This window comes from Hemitrygon akajei, unplaced genomic scaffold (genome assembly GCF_048418815.1).
Source record: "Hemitrygon akajei unplaced genomic scaffold, sHemAka1.3 Scf000073, whole genome shotgun sequence".
Lineage (NCBI taxonomy): Eukaryota > Metazoa > Chordata > Chondrichthyes > Myliobatiformes > Dasyatidae > Hemitrygon > Hemitrygon akajei.
Window position 1 is genome coordinate 1,896,202 of NW_027331959.1, and position 17,347 is coordinate 1,913,548.

At 45.1% G+C, this 17,347-nt stretch overlaps 1 protein-coding gene across 1 annotated transcript in view; it reads left to right on the forward strand.

Annotated features, from left to right (window-relative positions):
- The first annotated feature begins 10,408 nt into the window (after positions 1-10,408).
- Positions 10,409-17,347, forward strand: part of LOC140722236 (uncharacterized) — a 51,543-nt gene continuing 44,604 nt past the window's right edge. Inside the window, 1 exon segment of the mRNA XM_073037023.1 lies at positions 10,409-12,496. Within this exon segment, the coding sequence (XP_072893124.1) occupies positions 10,539-12,496 (1,958 nt within the window). The 5' untranslated portion in view covers positions 10,409-10,538.

The window sequence follows — 17,347 nt, forward strand, 5'->3', positions numbered from 1 at the left end:
GCCCCACGATCCTTATTCGGGCCCCGGGGAGCTTCCGGCTGATGAGGGAATGGGAACCGATGTGTCTCTCAGACAGAGCTGAGCTCCAGCTATCTAAATGTAAGGATTGGGAACTCGGAGATAGGGCACAACAATCTTTTACATCAGCTGTTGAGAAAATCACATTTGTTTTAACTCCAATCCCAAACAGGAGAAAATCTGCAGATGCTGGAAATCCAAGCAACACACACAAACTGCCGGCGGAACTCAGCATTAGTACTCTTTTCCATAGATGCTGCCTGGCCTGCTGAGTTCCTCCAGTATTTTGTCTGTGTTGCTTTGTTCCACCTCCTCCTGGTCTGAACTTTTCTGCCCGTGAGAACATGTTTTGATTCATTCTCTCTGGGAAGGTAATTATATCAAACAGCTTTTTGCCCTGGGCAACGATTAGCTTTCACATCACAAATGTGCCAGATGTCTCCAATGAGACAGACTACTGCCCTTCCCTTCAGATTCATTGGCATTGCCATCAATGAGTTCACCTAGGGGAGGGTTCGGGGAAATATTTATGTACAATACAGAAACTGGTATTATCTGTGTCTATTGTGGAGATGCAAAAGTTGCTGGAGAATTTACAAGTGGGAAAAAGTGGAGTGATACTTGGATATGTGACTTTTTGAAGTGTAATTTAGCAAGAAAACCACATATGGACAAAGTGCAAAAGCTCTGGTGAGAAAATCCTTCATTACCCGTTACAGGCCTGTTACATAGGTTGTGTGAGAGTGCAGGTGAACTTGATCAGACCCAGAGGAGATCAAAGTTCCTATCGACAGTGATTTGCTATCTGTTAAAATGAATACCTCTCTATATAAAATTCACTGTGCACATGTTGACACTGGATTAAAAAAATGCACAATACAGGCTTCATGTGCACACTGGTCATTAGAAATTAGAGGGGACATTGGTGGGAAGATGGGGCGACCTCCATTGTCCCTGTTGCCCTCACCTACAAGATGTGCATCCAGATGCAGCTTGTAACCCTGCACTTAAGGAGTTGGAGCTGGAAATGGATGAATTCCGGATCATCCAAGGAGTTGGAGGAGGTGATAGATATGATATGAAGAGAGGTGAGTTACACCCAAGGTGCAGGACACAGGAAACTGGGTGAGAGTCAGGAAGGGGAATGAGGTTAAACAGCCCTCACAGAGTACTCTTGTGGTCAACCCCACAACAACAGGTAGACCACTTTAGAAACTGGTTGGGGGGGTGGATTACCTGGCAGAGGTCATTCAAGGGGTTGATAGAGGATTTGTTAGTTAGGGGAACAGAACAAGAGGGGACTAATACCTTTGTGGTAAGGCTTACTACAGCTAGTGTCGGGGGAGGGGGGGCTGATGTGGTTAAAATAAGTTGTAAGGGGAATGGGAGCCAGAATGAGAGCACAGATAGTGGAAAGGGTGAATTGAATTGAATTTATTACATACATCCTTCATATACATGAGGAGTAGAAATCTGTTGGTTATGTCTCCATCTAAATGTGCAATGTGTAATTTGTAGTAATTCATAATAAATAGTTTGCACTTAGGACAGTCAATATAACATAGAAATCAATTAATCAGTCTGATGGGCTGGTGGAAGATGATGTCCTGGAGCCTGTTGGTCCTTTTGCTGTGGTACTGTTTCCTGGATGGTAGCAGCAGGAACAGTTTGTGGTTGTGGTGAATTGGGTCCCCAGTATCCTTTGGGCCCTTCTTCCTCAGTACAGCTGTTCACCCTCTCAACAGCAAAGGGATTTACCCTGTCTCCATTCCTTCTGTAATCCACAACCAGCTCTTTAGTTTATATGACATTGAGGGAGAGGTTGTTTTCTTGACACCAGACAGATGTTGTTCAGACCTGTTAATTTGTAACAGCTTCCCAATATTTTTTGCTCTATTATTTACCCTCTCTTTAGCTTTTATGTTGGGTTTGGCTTCTCATTTCAGCCATGGTTGTGTCCTCCTGCCATTCTAATGCTTCACTGGGATGTATCTACCGTGCACCTCCCGAATTGTTCCCGGAAACTCCAGCCATTGCTGCTCCATCGACATTCCTACCAGTTTCCCCTTCCAATCAATTTTGTCCAGCTTCTCTGTCATAGAAACCTGGAGAAGTTCAGTGCAGAAACAGACCATTTGTCCATCTAGACAATGCTGAAAACATTTAGGCTGTCTGATGCAATGACCTGCACTGGGATGATAGCACTCCATACCCCTACCATCCAGCTGCCTATCCAAACTTCACTTAAATGGTGAAATCGAGCTCACATGCACCAGTGCTGGCATCTCATTCCACACTCTCACAGTCGATTCAGTGAAGAGCTTTCCCACATGTTCCCATTAAATTTTCACCTTCCTCACTTACCCATGACCTCTGGTTGTCATCCCACCCAACCTCAGTGGAAAAAACCTGCTGCATTTACCCTATCTGTACCTTCATAATTTTGCATACTTCCAACAAATCCTCAAAACAATGTATAGTTTCCTTGTTTATGCTTAGAGCCTTGTTTAGGTGCATAAGATGATGAGGGGCATTGATCAAGTGGATAGTCAGAGGCTTTTCCCAGGGCTGAAATGGCTAACAGGAGGGGGCATAGTTTTAAGGCGCTTGGAAATAGATACCGAGGGAAAGTCAGGGGTAAGTTTTTGCATAGAGAGTGGTGTGTGGGTGGAATGCACTGCCAGCAGCGGTGGTTGAGGCAGATACAATAGGGTCTTAGACAGGTACATGGAGCTTAGAAAATAGAGGGCTCTGCGCGAGGGAAACTCTAGGCAGTTTCTAGAGTAAGTTGCATGGTTGGCACAACATTGTGGGCTGAATGGTTTGGAATCTGCTGTGGATTTCAATGTTCTGTGTTGAACAGTGAAATAACTTTGGCTATCCTACAACCCTCTGATAACCACCCTCCCCCCACCCCCCATTCACTAAGGATGATTTGGTTATCTCTGCTAGGGGCCCGACAATTTCTGCACTTGCCTCCTGTAGGGTCCGAGGGAGCACCATGTCATGTCCTTTTCCACACTCCCATAGACCCTGTGTCCATCTCCTGAGAAAATAGAGATGAAAACATATTTAACATCTCCCCATCTGCTTTGGTTGCACACGTGGATTGCCATTCTGGTCTTCCAGAGGACCCACTTTGTGCCTTGTAATCCTTTTGCTCTTAATCTATCGCTGGAATCCCTGATGATTATCCTTCATCTTTTTTGCGACAGCAACCTCATGCCTTCTTTTAGTCATCCTGATTTATTTCTTATGTGTTCTCTTGCATTGCTTATACTCTGTAACAACCTACCTGCCTATCCCTGTTATACAACTCCATTTTGTGCTTCACCAGGGTCTCAATATTTCTTGAAATCCAAGGTTCCCTACAGTTTCTATCTTTACCTTTTATTCTGAGAAGCACATACCCACTTTGCACTTTCAAAATTTCACTTTGAAGGCCTGCCATTTACCAAGCACACCTTTGCCATAAAGGAGCCTGTCCCAGTCCACAGTTGCCAGATCCTAGTGTCATAATTCCAGGTGTTGATCCATGCCCTGAACACATCCGCCTTTCCTACGCTGCTCCTTACATTGAGATATGACAGTGAGAGTAGGAATGGAATTAGGTGGAGGATGAATGCGTGGTTGAGGGATTGGAGCAGGGGGCAGGGATTCAAGTTTCTGGATCATTGGGACCTCTTCTGGGGCAGGCGTGACCTGTTCAAGAAGGACGGGTTACACTTGAATCCTGGGGGGACCAATATCCTAGCGGGGAGGTTTGCTAGGGCTACAGGGCAGACTTTAAACTAGTAAGATGGGGGGGCGGAAATCAATTTGAGGAAACTATGGGAGAGGAGGTTAGTTCACCAGTAGAGCAAGTAAGTAGACAGTGTGTGAGGGAGGAAAGGCAGGTGATGGAGAAGGGATGCGCTCAGCCCGAAGTTGTAGGGGAGAAGAAAGAAAAGGATAATAAATTTGAATGCATTGCTAGGGATGAAAAGAGAGGAGGAGGTGGAGAGTATCTTAAATGTATCTATTTTAATGCTAGGAGCATTGTAAGAAAGGTGGATGAGCTTAAAGTGTGGATTGATACCTGGAATTATGATGTTGTAGCTATTAGTGAAACATGGTTGCAGGAAGGGTGTGATTGGCAACTAAATATTCCTGGATTTAGTTGCTTCAGGTGTGATAGAGTAGGAGGGGCCAGAGGAGGAGGTGTTGCATTGCTTGTCCGAGAAAATCTTATGGCGGTGCTTTGGAAGGATAGATTACAGAGCTCCTCTAGGGAGGCTATTTGGGTGGAATTGAGGAATGGGAAAGGTGTAGTAACACTGATAGGAGTGTATTATAGGCCACCTAATGGGGAGCGTGAGTTGGAAGAGCAAATGTGTAAGGAGATAGCAGATATTTGTAGTAAACACAAGGTGGTGATTGTGGGAGATTTTAATTTTCCACACATAGATTGGGAAGCTCATTCAGTAAAAGGGCTGGATGGTTTAGAGTTTGTGAAATGTGTGCAGGATAGTTTTTTGCAACAATACATAGAAGTACCGACTAGAGATGGGGCAGTGTTGGATCTCCTGTTAGGGAATGCGATAGGTCAGCTGACAGATGTATGTGTTGGGGAGCACTTCGGGTCCAGTGATCACAATAGCATTAGCTTCAATATAATTATGGAGAAGGACAGGACTGGACCTAGAGTTGAGATTTTTGATTGGAGAAAGGCTAACTTTGAGGAGATGTGCAGGGATTTAGAGAGAGTGGATTGGGTCAAGTTGTTTTATGGGAAGGATGTAATAGAGAAATGGAGGTCATTTAAGGGTGAAATTATGAGGGTACAGAATCTTTATGTTCCTGTTCGGTTGAAAGGAAAGGTTAAAGGTTTGAAAGCGCCATGGTTTTCAAGGGATATTAGAAACTTGGTTTGAAAAAAGAGGGATGTCTACAATAGATATAGGCAGCATGGAGTAAAGGAATTGCTCGAGGAATATAAAGAATGTAAAAGGAAACTTAAGAAAGAGATTAGAAAAGCTAAAAGAAGTTACGAGTTTGGTTTGGCAAATAAGGTGGAAGTAAATCCGAAAGGCTTCTACAGTTATATTAAAAGCAAGAGGATAGTGAGGGATAAAATTGGTCCCTTAGAGAATCAGGGTGGTCAGCTATGTGTGGAGCCGAGGGAGATGGGAGAGATTTTGAATGATTTCTTCTCTTCGGTATTCACTAAGGAGAAGGATATTGAATGGTGTAAGGTGTGGGAAACAAGTAAGGAAGTTATGGAACTTATGACAATTAAAGAGGTGGAAGTACTGGCGCTTTTAAGAAATTTAAAAGTGGATCAATCTCCGGGTCCTGACCGGATATTCCCCAGGACCTTGAGGGAAGTTTGTGTAGAGATAGCAGGAGCTCTGACGGAGATCTTTCAGATGTCATTAGAAACGGGGATTGTGCCGGAGGATTGGCGTATTGCTCATGTGGTTCCATTGTTTAAAAAGGGTTCTAGAAGTAAGCCTGGCAATTATAGACCTGTCAGTTTGACATCAGTGGTGGGTAAATTAATGGAAAGTATTCTTAGAGATAGTATTTATAATTATCTGGATAGACAGGATCTGATTAGAGAGTAGCCAGCATGGATTTGTGCGTGGAAGGTCATGTTTGACAAACCTTATTGAATTTTTTGTAGTTACGAGGAATGTTGATGAGGGTAAGGCAGTGGATGTAGTCTATATGGACTTCAGCAAGGCCTTTGACAAAGTTCCACATGGAAGGTTAGTTAAGAAGGTTCAGTCGTTAGGTATTAATGCTGGAGTAATAAAATGGATTCAACAGTGGCTAGATGGGAGATGCCAGAGAGTAGTGGTGGATAATTGTTTATCGGGATGGAGGCCGGTGACTAGCGGGGTGCCTCAGGGATCTGTTTTGGGCCCAAATGTTGTTTGTAATATACATAAATGATCTGGATGATGGGGTGGTAAATTGGATTAGTAAGTATGCTGATGATACTAAGGTAGGAGGTGTTGTGGATAATGAGGTGGGTTTTCGAAGCTTGCAGGGAGATTTATGCCGGTTAGAAGAATGGGCTGAACGTTGGCAGATGGAGTTTAATGCTGAGAAGTGTGAGGTTCTACATTTTGGCAGGAATAATCCAAATAGAACATACAGGGTAAATGGTAGGGCATTGAGGAATGCAGTGGAACAGAGAGATCTAGGAATAACAGTGCATAGTTCCCTGAAGGTGGAGTCTCATGTAGATAGGGTGGTGAAGAAGGCTTTTGGAACGCTGGCCTTTATAAATCAGAGCATTGAGTACAGAAGTTGGGATGTAATGTTAAAATTGTACAAGGCATTGGTAAGGCCAAATTTGGAATATTGTGTACAGTTCTGGTCACCGAATTATAGGAAAGATAGCAATAAATTAGAGAGAGTGCAGAGACGATTTACTAGGATGTTACCTGGGTTTCAGCACTTAAGTTACAGAGAAAGGTTGAACAAGTTAGGTCTCTATTCATTGGAGCGTAGAAGGTTGAGGGGGGATTTGATCGAGGTACTTAAAATGTTGAGAGGGATAGATAGAGTTGACGTGAATAGGCTGTTTCCATTGAGAGTAGGGGAGATTCAAACGAGAGGACATGATTTGAGAGTTAGGGGGCAAAAGTTTAAGGGAAACATGAGGGGGTATTTCTTTACTCAGAGAGTGATAGCTGTGCGGAATGAGCTTCCTGTAGAAGTAGTAGAGGCCAGTTCAGTTGTGTCATTTAAGGTAAAATTGGATAGGTATATGGACAGGAAAGGAGTGGAGGGTTATGGGCTGAGTGCGGGTAGGTGGGACTAGGTGAGATTAAGAGTTAGGCACGGACTAGGAGGGCCGGAATGGCCTGTTTCCGTGCTGTGATTGTTATATGGTTATATACAGGGCTCAGCATATTCACTGCAACATGCTCAACGTTTTTCATTCCTGACCTTGTCTGAGGTCTGAACAACATCTGTCTCCACAACCTCTCCTCTATCTGTTCTGTCATTCCCCCTGCAACTTTAGTTTACCCACCCCCCCATGCCCCACCCCCCACCATGCAGCTCTATCACCCCTTTGGCTTTCATCTCCCAGATCAATAAAAAGGAGGTGCATACCAGGTACAGGCAGATAGGAACAAATGGGCTACTTATGAGATACAGGAAATTCAAGTGAACACTGATGAAAGAAGGCATGAGGTTGCCCCAGCAGACAAGGTGAAGGAGAATCCTCATGGATTCTGCAGATATGTTAAGTGGAAAAAGATTTCAAGGGAAAAAATTAATCCTTTGCAAAATTAGAATGGTAATCCGTATGAGGAGACAAAATAGATGGGGGAGATTTTTTCTGCATTCGTATTTACTCAGGAGGTGGACACAGAGTCTATAGAAGTGAGGCAAAGCAGCATCAACTTCATGGACCCTGTACAGATTACAGAGGTGGAGGTGTTTGCCGTCTGAAGGCAAATTGCCATGGATAAATCCCCAGGGCCTGACAAATTGTTCCCTCGGACCCTTTGGAAGACAAGTGCAGAAGTTGTCGGGGCCCAAGCACAGATATTTAAATCATCCTTAGTGACAGGTGAGGTACTGGAGGATTGGAGGACAACGAATGTTGTTCCGCTGTTCAAGAAAGGCTCTAAAAATAAACTAAGAAATTGTACATTGGTGTGCTTGACATCAGTAGGGGGAAAGTTATTGGAACTTATGTGCAGGAAATGGATATATAAGTATTTGGATAGATGTGAATTGATTAAGGATAGACAACATGGCTTTGTGCTTGGTAGTTCATGGCTCACCAATCTTATAGAGTTTCTCGAAGTTATCAGGAAATTGGATGAAGGCAAGTCAGTGGATGTTGTCTACATGGACTTCGGCAAGGCACTTGACAAAGTCTCATATGGGAGGTTGGTCAAGAAGGTTCAGTCACTCAGCATTCAAGATGAGATAGTAAATTGGACGAGACACTGGCTTTGGGAGAAGCCAGAGTATGGTAGCAGATGGTTGCCTCTCTGACTGGAGGCCTGTGACTAGTTGTGTGTCATAGGGATCAGTGCTTGATCTGTTGTTGTTTGTCTTCTATATCAGTAATCTGGATGATAGTGTGGTTAACTGGATCAGTAAATTTGTGGATGACACCAAGATTGGGGTGTAGTGGACAGCGAGGAAGACTATCATGGCTTACAGTGCGACCTGGACCAGCTGGAAAAATGGTTTGAGAAATGGAAAATGGAATTTAATTCAGACAAGTGTGAGGTGTTGCACTTTGGTAGGACCTACCACTGTAGGTCTTATACAGTGACTGGTTGGGCACTGAGGAGTGTTGTAGAGGAAAGGGACCTGGGAATACAAGTCTGTAATTCACTAAAAGTGGTATCACAGTTAGGTAGAGACGGAAAGAAAGATTTCAGCCCATTGGCCTTCATGAACCAAAGCACTGACAACAGTAGATAGATGAAAGTTGTAAAAGAGGTTCCGAGAGTTCAGAGAAAATTCACAAGGATTTTGCCAGGTCTGGAGGACTTGGGTTACAAGGAAAGATTGAACAGGTTAGGACTTTATTCCTTGGAATGTAGAAGATTGAGGGGAGATTTGATTGTGATAGAGGGGCATAGATAAAATGCAAGTTGGCTTTTACCACGGAGATGGTGTGGAACTACAACCAGAGGCCATGGGTTAAGGGTGAAAGGTGAAATGTTAAGGGGAACATGAGGGGAAACTTCTTCACACAGATGGTCATCTGGGTGTGGAATGAACAGCCAACACAAATGGTGAATGCGAGCTGGATTTCAACATTTAAGGAGTTTTGTGTAGGTACCTGAATGGTTGGGGTGTGGGAGTGGGGAGTTTAAATAGTTTAGCACAAGCTAGATAGCCCAAAGGGCCTGTTTCTTTGTTGGTACTTTTCTGCAAGAACCTTTAACAGCTGTGCGGACCAACCATTCATCTCAGCAAGAAATTTTTATAAGGCATTAAAATTGTGGCACTTTAAGTTAATAATACATATAAGAAAATCCCAGCTGCACGTCAAGAAAGACTATTTGTGTGAGAATTTTTCAGTTACTGTGTGGCCAGGCACCCATGCAGCTCAGCAGGAACAGGGAATAATACCAATGGAGGGAGCCAAACTGAGCCAAGGCACAAACTGGAGACCACAGAAATGCCCCATTCCTATAGAAACAAGAAGAGCATCAGGGAATTGATGGTTATTTCAGATACCAGCACTGTGCCCAGTTAGAAGATGATTTCTCTGTGCAACTTGGGTGGAACCTCACTGTAACAGTGTGATGCTGGATCAAACCTTGGCAACTCAAACCTTGGCAATCTCATCCGAAGTGTTGACCTACACCCATTGATGGATTTTGTAAATCTTTTTACAGGTTAAAAACGAGAAGGAATTTGTCTCCCGGAAGCTCAGACATGGCACACCAGTTTTCCTGTCTCTGTCTAGATATTTAAGAAGTGAAGCAAGGGATTCAATCGACCATCCTACCTGATCAGACTACGGGGCAGGATTCACTCAGTCATTTGACCAACTGGCACGCCCGTCATTTTACACAGGGGAGAGCCCATTCTTCTGCTCAGACATTGGGAATGGATTCAGACAGTCATCTCAACTGAAGGTACATCAGCAAGTTCACACTGAGCAAGGTCATTCACCTGTTCTGTGTGTAAGAAAGCACTTAGTCTGTCATCCCACATGTGGACACACCAGTCAGAAACTGGTCATCTGCTGATTTTCTGGGAAAGGATTCACTCTGTCATCTGACCTGATGGCACACCAGCGAGTTCAGACCGGGGTGCGGCCGTTCACTTGCTCGGACTGTGGGATGAGATTCACTCGGTCATCCACCCTACAGAGACACCAGAAAGTTCACACTGGGGAGAAGCCGTTCACCTGCTCAGTCTGTGGGAAGGGATTCACTGAATCATCTAAACTGAAGGTACATCAGCGAGTTCACACTGGGGAGAAACCGTTCACCTGCTCAGTCTGTGGGAAGGGATTCACTGAATCATCTAAACTGAAGGTACATCAGCGAGTTCACACTGGGGAGAAACCGTTCACCTGCTCAGTCTGTGGGAAGAAATTCACTTTGTCATCCAGCCTGCAGAGACATCAGTCAGTTCACACTGGGGAGAAACCGTTCACCTGCTCAGTCTGTGGGAAGGGATTCACTCGGTCATCTCACCTACTGAGACACCAGCATGTTCACACCGGGGAGTGGCCGTTTACCTGCTCAGACTGTGGGAAGGGATTCACTTGGTCATCCCACCTACAGATACATCAGCGAGTTCACACTGGAGAGAGGCCGTTCACCTGCTCAGTCTGTGGGATCGGATTCACTCAGTCATCCACCCTGCAGAGACACCAGAAAGTTCACACTGGGGTGAAGCCGTTCACCTGCTCAGTCTGTGGGAAGGGATTCACTGAATCATCTAAACTGAAGGTACATCAGCGAGTTCACACTGGGGAGAAGACGTTCATCTGCTCAGACTGTGGGAAGGGATTCACTCGGTCATTTGACCTAATGGCTCACCAGCGAGTTCACACCGGGGAGCGTCCGTTCACCTGCTCAGACTGTGGGAAGGGATTCATCAACTCTTCCAGCCTACTGACACACCAGCGAGTTCACACTGGGGAGAAGCTGTTCAACTGCTCGGACTGTGGGAAGGGATTCATCAACTCTTCCAGCCTACTGACACACCAGCGAGTTCACACTGGGGAGAAGCTGTTCAACCGCTCAGTCTGTGAGAAGAGATTCATCAACTCTTCCAGCCTACTGACACACCAGCGAGTTCACACTGGGGAGAAGCCATTCACCTGCTCAGAATGTGGGAAGGGATTCACTGATTCATCCACCCTACAGAGACACCAGAATGTTCACACTGGGGAGAAGCCGTTCACCTGCTCAGTCTGTGGGAAGGGATTCACTGAATCATCTAAACTGAAGGTACATCAGCGAGTTCACACTGGGGAGAAACCGTTCACCTGCTCAGTCTGTGGGAAGAAATTCACTTTGTCATCCAGCCTGCAGAGACATCAGTCAGTTCACACCGGGGAGAAACCGTTCACCTGCTCAGTCTGTGGGAAGGGATTCACTGAATCATCTAAACTGAAGGTACATCAGCGAGTTCACACTGGGGAGAAACCGTTCACCTGCTCAGTCTGTGGGAAGAAATTCACTTTGTCATTCAGCCTGCAGAGACATCAGTCAGTTCACACTGAGGAGAAACAGTTCACCTGCTCAGTCTGTGGGAAGGGATTCACTTTGTCATCCAACCTGCAGAGACATCAGTCAGTTCACACCGGGGAGAAACCGTTCACCTGCTCAGTGTGTGGGAAGGGATTCACTCAGTCATCCAACCTGCTGAGTCATCAGTCAGTTCACACTGGGGAGAAGCCGTTCACCTGCTCAGTCTGTGGGAAGGGATTCACTGAATCATCTAAACTGAAGGTACATCAGCGAGTTCACACTGGGGAGAAACCATTCACCTGCTCAGTCTGTGGGAAGGGATTCACTTACTCATCCAGCCTGCAGGGACATCAGTCAGTTCACACTGGGGAGAAACCGTTCACCTGCTCAGTGTGTGGGAAGAAATTCATTTTGTCATCCAGCCTGCAGAGACATCAGTCAGTTCACACCGGGGAGAAACCGTTCACCTGCTCAGTGTGTGGGAATGGATTCACTGAATCATCTAAACTGAAGGTACATCAGCGAGTTCACACTGGGGAGAAACCATTCACCTGCTCATTCTGTGGGAAGGGATTCACTCAGTCATCTAACCTACTGACACACCAGCGAGTTCACACTGGGGAGAAGCCATTCACCTGCTCAGAATGTGGGAAGGGATTCACTCAGCCATCTAACCTACTGAGACACCAGCGAGTTCACACTGGGGAGAAGCCTTTAACCTGCTCAGAATGTGGGAAGGGATTCACTCAGTCATCCAGCCTGCAGAAACATCAGCGAGTTCACACTGGGGAGAAACCGTTCACCTGCTCAGTCTGTGGAAAGGGATTCACTTCGTCATCCAACCTGCAGAAACATCAGCGAGTTCACACTGGGGAGAAACCGTTCACCTGCTCAGTCTGTGGAAAGGGATTCACTTCGTCATCCAACCTGCTGAGTCATCAGTCAGTTCACACTGAGGAGAAACCGTTCACCTGCTCAGTCTGTGGAAAGGGATTCACTCGGTCATCTAAACTGAAGGTACATCATCGAGTTCACACTGGGGAGAAACCGTTCACCTGCTCAGTCTGTGGAAAGGGATTCACTCGGTCATCTAAACTGAAGGTACATCATCGAGTTCACACTGGGGAGAAACCGTTCACCTGCTCAGTCTGTGGGAAGGGATTCACTCGGTCATCTAAACTGAAGGTACATCATCGAGTTCACACTGGGGAGAAACTGTTCACCTGCTCAGTCTGTGGGAAGGGATTCACTCAGTCCTCCACCCTACAGAAACACCAGTCAGTTCACACATTTTGAACTATTCACCTGCTCAGAATGTTGGAAAGGATTCATTCAGTCATCCCAACTACTGGCACACCAGTCAGTTCACATTCTTATTAATTCCTTACTTTTGCTTGCTGAGGACATTCATTTTAAGAGAGCGAGTGATTAAGAAGGCAAATCAGTCGGGCTTGCAGCTTGTTTACATCGCTCACAGCTTGTTTAGTTTTAACCGAGGACTCAGACACTCAGAGTCAGATGGAGATGAAGGAGGAAAAATGGAAGGATCGAAACCAGGGAACTAGTAGCCAAGGGTCACTGTTTAGAGCTTTCCTATGCCCACAAGGGTGGGTTAAGTGTTGATTCACCATACATCGAATGTGTGGTTATCACCTCATTTGATCCATAGGTGTGGATCGGATTTGGGGTATCCTGTGAAGACTACTTATGTGTTAACGCTTGGCTGGGTGTGGTGTGATAATTCACTTGAAGGCGATACCCATTGTGACAAGTCACTTTCGGTGATAATTCGTATGTGGATTTGAAACGATGAAGCATAAAATCTACAGCAACTGTTCTCTCGTTTCACCACAATGGAACCTTTGGAAATCGACGTAATTGCCTTCTCTCGACATTTACCCTGGATTACAAATATCTCTCTCTCATCACCTATTCCGTGGATGAACTGAACTTCCATACTTTACCATCTCAAGACTCTAAGCCTTGTTTCCCCCGAGCTCAATAGTTTGGGAGTTATATTTTGTTACGCCTGTGCCCCAACTCTGAGGGGCTGAAGGGTACAAAGTAGCCCCCACCTTTTTGAGAATCGCAAGATCGCTATTAATTCAGGTCAGGAGACGCAGGAAATGAGAGAAAGACACGCAGAATCCACATGGGGTTTGGAACGTCCTGGCCCCTCAGCGATACAAAGCCACGGGAAATGGCCATTGTCTCTTGGAGACGGAATTGTGTATTGAGTGCTGTACTATTTATTTGAAGCCCTCAGGGAATGAGCCGAGGGGGCTGGCTGAGAGATTGCATCATCCCAACCTGATTGACATCTGAGACCCCATGAGTAAGGATAAAAGAGGGTCTGGGGAACAACCCCTTTAGACGCACCAGGAGAAACGATAGAAATCCCGTGACAGCGTTTAATAGCGACTGCCGGTGGTGACTTGTATGTGTGTCCATCCTTGCTCGGATGACGAGTTTTCCACGGAACAGCTTAGCTAAAGGACCGACTACAAAAACAGAACTCTCGAAGGATCGACATCATAAAAAGGAAAGCAGGCAAGTTTAAAACATCTGTCTCTCTTGACTCCAACAAAAGGCTGCAGCCTGCATGAACTTGAGTGACTTTTATATTTCCATCGGACAATACATTATCCCCTACACAACGATAGAGTTATTTCTTATTGATTATTATTATACCTGCGCTTTTAGATTTAGTATTGATGACGTATATATCTGTATGTTTGCATTGAGATTATTTTTGTGTATTTTTATCAATAAATACTGTTAAAAATAGTACCATCAGACTTCAACGGACCTCTCTATCTTTGCTGGTAAGTGACCCAGTTTTGGGGTACGTAACAATTTACACACATATATACACATAAAACTGTTAACTTTTGTTTATCTTGCTTAATTTACTTTATTATAAGTAAATACTAATAAAGATAGTGGTTTTAACATCAAAACTAGGCTCCAGGAGTAGTCTATTGTTGCTGGTTAATTTCTAAAGCTTTAGTTTCTAAATATTTGTTCATAACAAAATTGGGGCCTGCATCTGGGATATGAACAAATTTGAGGGCGTGTTGATTAATTAATTATTGATTTCATTGGGGAAATCCCTTTTGATTTATTTGTGTGTGCAAAATCAGCAGCAATGGATGTTGATAAATGTCTGGAAGCACCAACCTCTGAGGCATTAGAGGACGCCAGAAGGATCATGTTGTTGTGTATTGTGAAAAGGTTTAAACTTGCTAAGGTGAAATTGACAATCAGGAAGGCACAGATGCAGAGGATTAGATAGATAGATAGATAGATAGATACTTTATTCATCCCCATGGGGAAATTCAACATTTTTTCCAATGTCCCATACACTTGTTGTACATACAATACTTAACTCAGTAATAATATGATATGCATCTAAATCACTAACTCAAAAAGCATTAATAATAGCTTTAAAAAAAAAGTTCTTAAGTCCTGGCAGTTGAATTGTAAAGCCTAATGGCATTGGGGAGTATTGACCTCTTCATCCTGTCTGAGGAGCATTGCATCGACAGTAACCTGCTATGGTGCTATGTAGAGGATGTTCAGGGTTTTCCATAATTGACCGTAGCCTACTCAGCGCCCTTCGCTCAGCTACCGATGTTAAACTCTCCAGTACTTTGCCCACGACAGAGCCCGCCTTCCTTATCAGCTTATTAAGACGTGAGGCGTCCTTCTTCTTAATGCTTCCTCCCCAACACGCCACCACAAAGAAGAGGGCGCTCTCAACAACTGACCTATAGAACATCATCAGCATCTCACTGCAGACATTGAATGACGCCAACCTTCTAAGGAAGTACAGTCGACTCTGTGCCTTCCTGCACAAGGCATCTGTGTTGGCAGTCCAGTCTAGCTTCTCGTCCAACTGTACTCCCAGATACTTGTAGGTCTTAACCTGCTCCACACATTCTCCATTAATGATCACTGGCTCCATATGAGGCCTAGATCTCCTAAAGTCCACCACCATCTCCTTGGTCTTGGTAACATTGAGACGCAGGTAGTTTGAGTTGCACCATATCACAAAGTCCTGTATCAGTTTCCTATACTCCTCCTCCTGTCCATTCCTGACACACCCCACTATGGCCGTGTCATCAGCGAACTTCTGCACATGGCAGGACTCCGAGTTATATTGGAAGTCAGATGTGTACAGTGTTATGATACCAGCCCCCTCCTTTGTGAGAATTGCAAGAGCCCTAGTGAAAGGGGGGTCAATGACCCGAGAGAGAGAGAGCAAGAGAGAGAGAGAGAGACAGGCCGAATGGACACAGGAAATGGAAAGACAGCGACGTGCTGGATACCGCATTCCACTGGGACAAAAGCTGGAGACTGTGGCATTGTTCTCAGGAGACACCTGGGAACTGCAGACGTGCCAACTCGCAGGGACATTGTAAAGCCCTCGGGCAAAGTGGGCTGGTTGAGAGAGAGATTGCATCACCTGCAACCTGATTGACACCTGAGATCCCGTGAGGCAGTATAAAGAAGGGTCTGAAAGAGGACGACCCTCAGACGCACCAAGGAGACACCAAGAAGCACGATACCGCTTCCCGTGGGAACGGGAAGCCATTTTGAAATAAGCCACGTGCGTTAAATTCCGAATGCGGGGTTTGTGGCTGGAACCAACGGAAGATCGCTTTTTAACTAACAACGGGGAAGATCGCTCCCCTGATTCCATGGATGTTTTGGGCAAGTTTTTCCGTTTTATCTCTCTCTCTCTCCAACACGTGAAACCAAAAAGAGAAAAGCCTGCAGACTTCAGAGTGACTCTTTATATTTCCAATTGGACTCAGTATTATACCCTAGACAACGAAAGAGCTTATTTCTGAGTGATTATTAATGTACCTGCGTTTTAGATTGAGTATTGACGCATGTTATCTGAATGTTTGTATTAACCTTAATTTTTGTGCCCCTTTATTAATAAAACTTTTGAAAATAGTACCATTGGACTTCAACTGACATATCTATCTTTGCTGGTAAGTGAAACCAGTTACTGGTTTCATAACAACAGGGTGAACAGGACCGGAGAGAGTACGGTTCCCTGTGGCGCTCCTGTGCTGCTGACCACTGTGTCAGACCTACAGTCTCCCAACCGCACATACTGAGGTCTATCTCTCAAGTAGTCCACTATCCAATCCACCATGTGAGAGTCTACTCCCATCTCCGTTAGTTTGTGCTTTAAGATCTTGGGCTGGATGGTGTTAAAGGCACTAGAGAAGTCAAGGAATGTAATCCTCACAGCACAACTGACCCCATCTAGGTGAGAGAGTGATTTGTGCAGCAAATACGTGATAGCATCCTCCACTCCCACCTTCTCCTTATACGCAAACTGAAGAGGATCCTGGGCGTGCCTGGTTTGTGGCCTCAGATTCTGTATTATCAGCCGCTCCTTGGTCTTCATCACGTGCGACGTCAAGGCAACAGGTCTGAAGTCATTCAACTCCTTTGGTTGTGGTTTCTTCGGTACCGGGACAATACAAGATGTTTTCCACTGTCTGGGTACTCTTCTCTGATCTAGACTCATGTTGAAGATGCGCTGTAGTGGTTCTCCCAGTTCAGTTGCACAGGCCCTCAGTAATCGTGGGGAAACTCCATCCGGTCCAGCCGCCTTGCTGGTACAGATCTTCCTCAGTTGACCTTCCACCTGTGCAGCCGTAAACCTGGGCGTGGGCCAGGTCTCCTGTGAGTGGATATTTTCCTGTGAGGGAAGTAAGCCTGGTGTGGAGTTCTGCAGTGAGGGTGAGATTGTGCTGTCGAACCTATTGAAGAAGCTGAACATCATGTATCTGAGGTGTGTTTAAAGTGGAGGAGTTGGAGGTGTTTCCTGAAAGTAAACCTAGTGAGCTTGAGCTCCATTACAAGTTAGAAAAATTAAAGATGGAGCCTGCAGAAAGGCAGAGGCAGTTTGAGGCTAGAGAGGCAGAAAAACAGAGGGAGGAAGCAGAAAGACAGAGGGTGTTCGAGCTGGAAAACATAGAGAGATTGCAGAAAAGGGGTCTAGCGTTAGACTCTGGTGATAAGTTTGAGGACAGTCGGGAAGTTAAATTGGTACCTCCACTTGACGAGGCAGAGGTTGATAAATACTTTCAGCATTTTGAGATGGTTGCTCGGAGTTT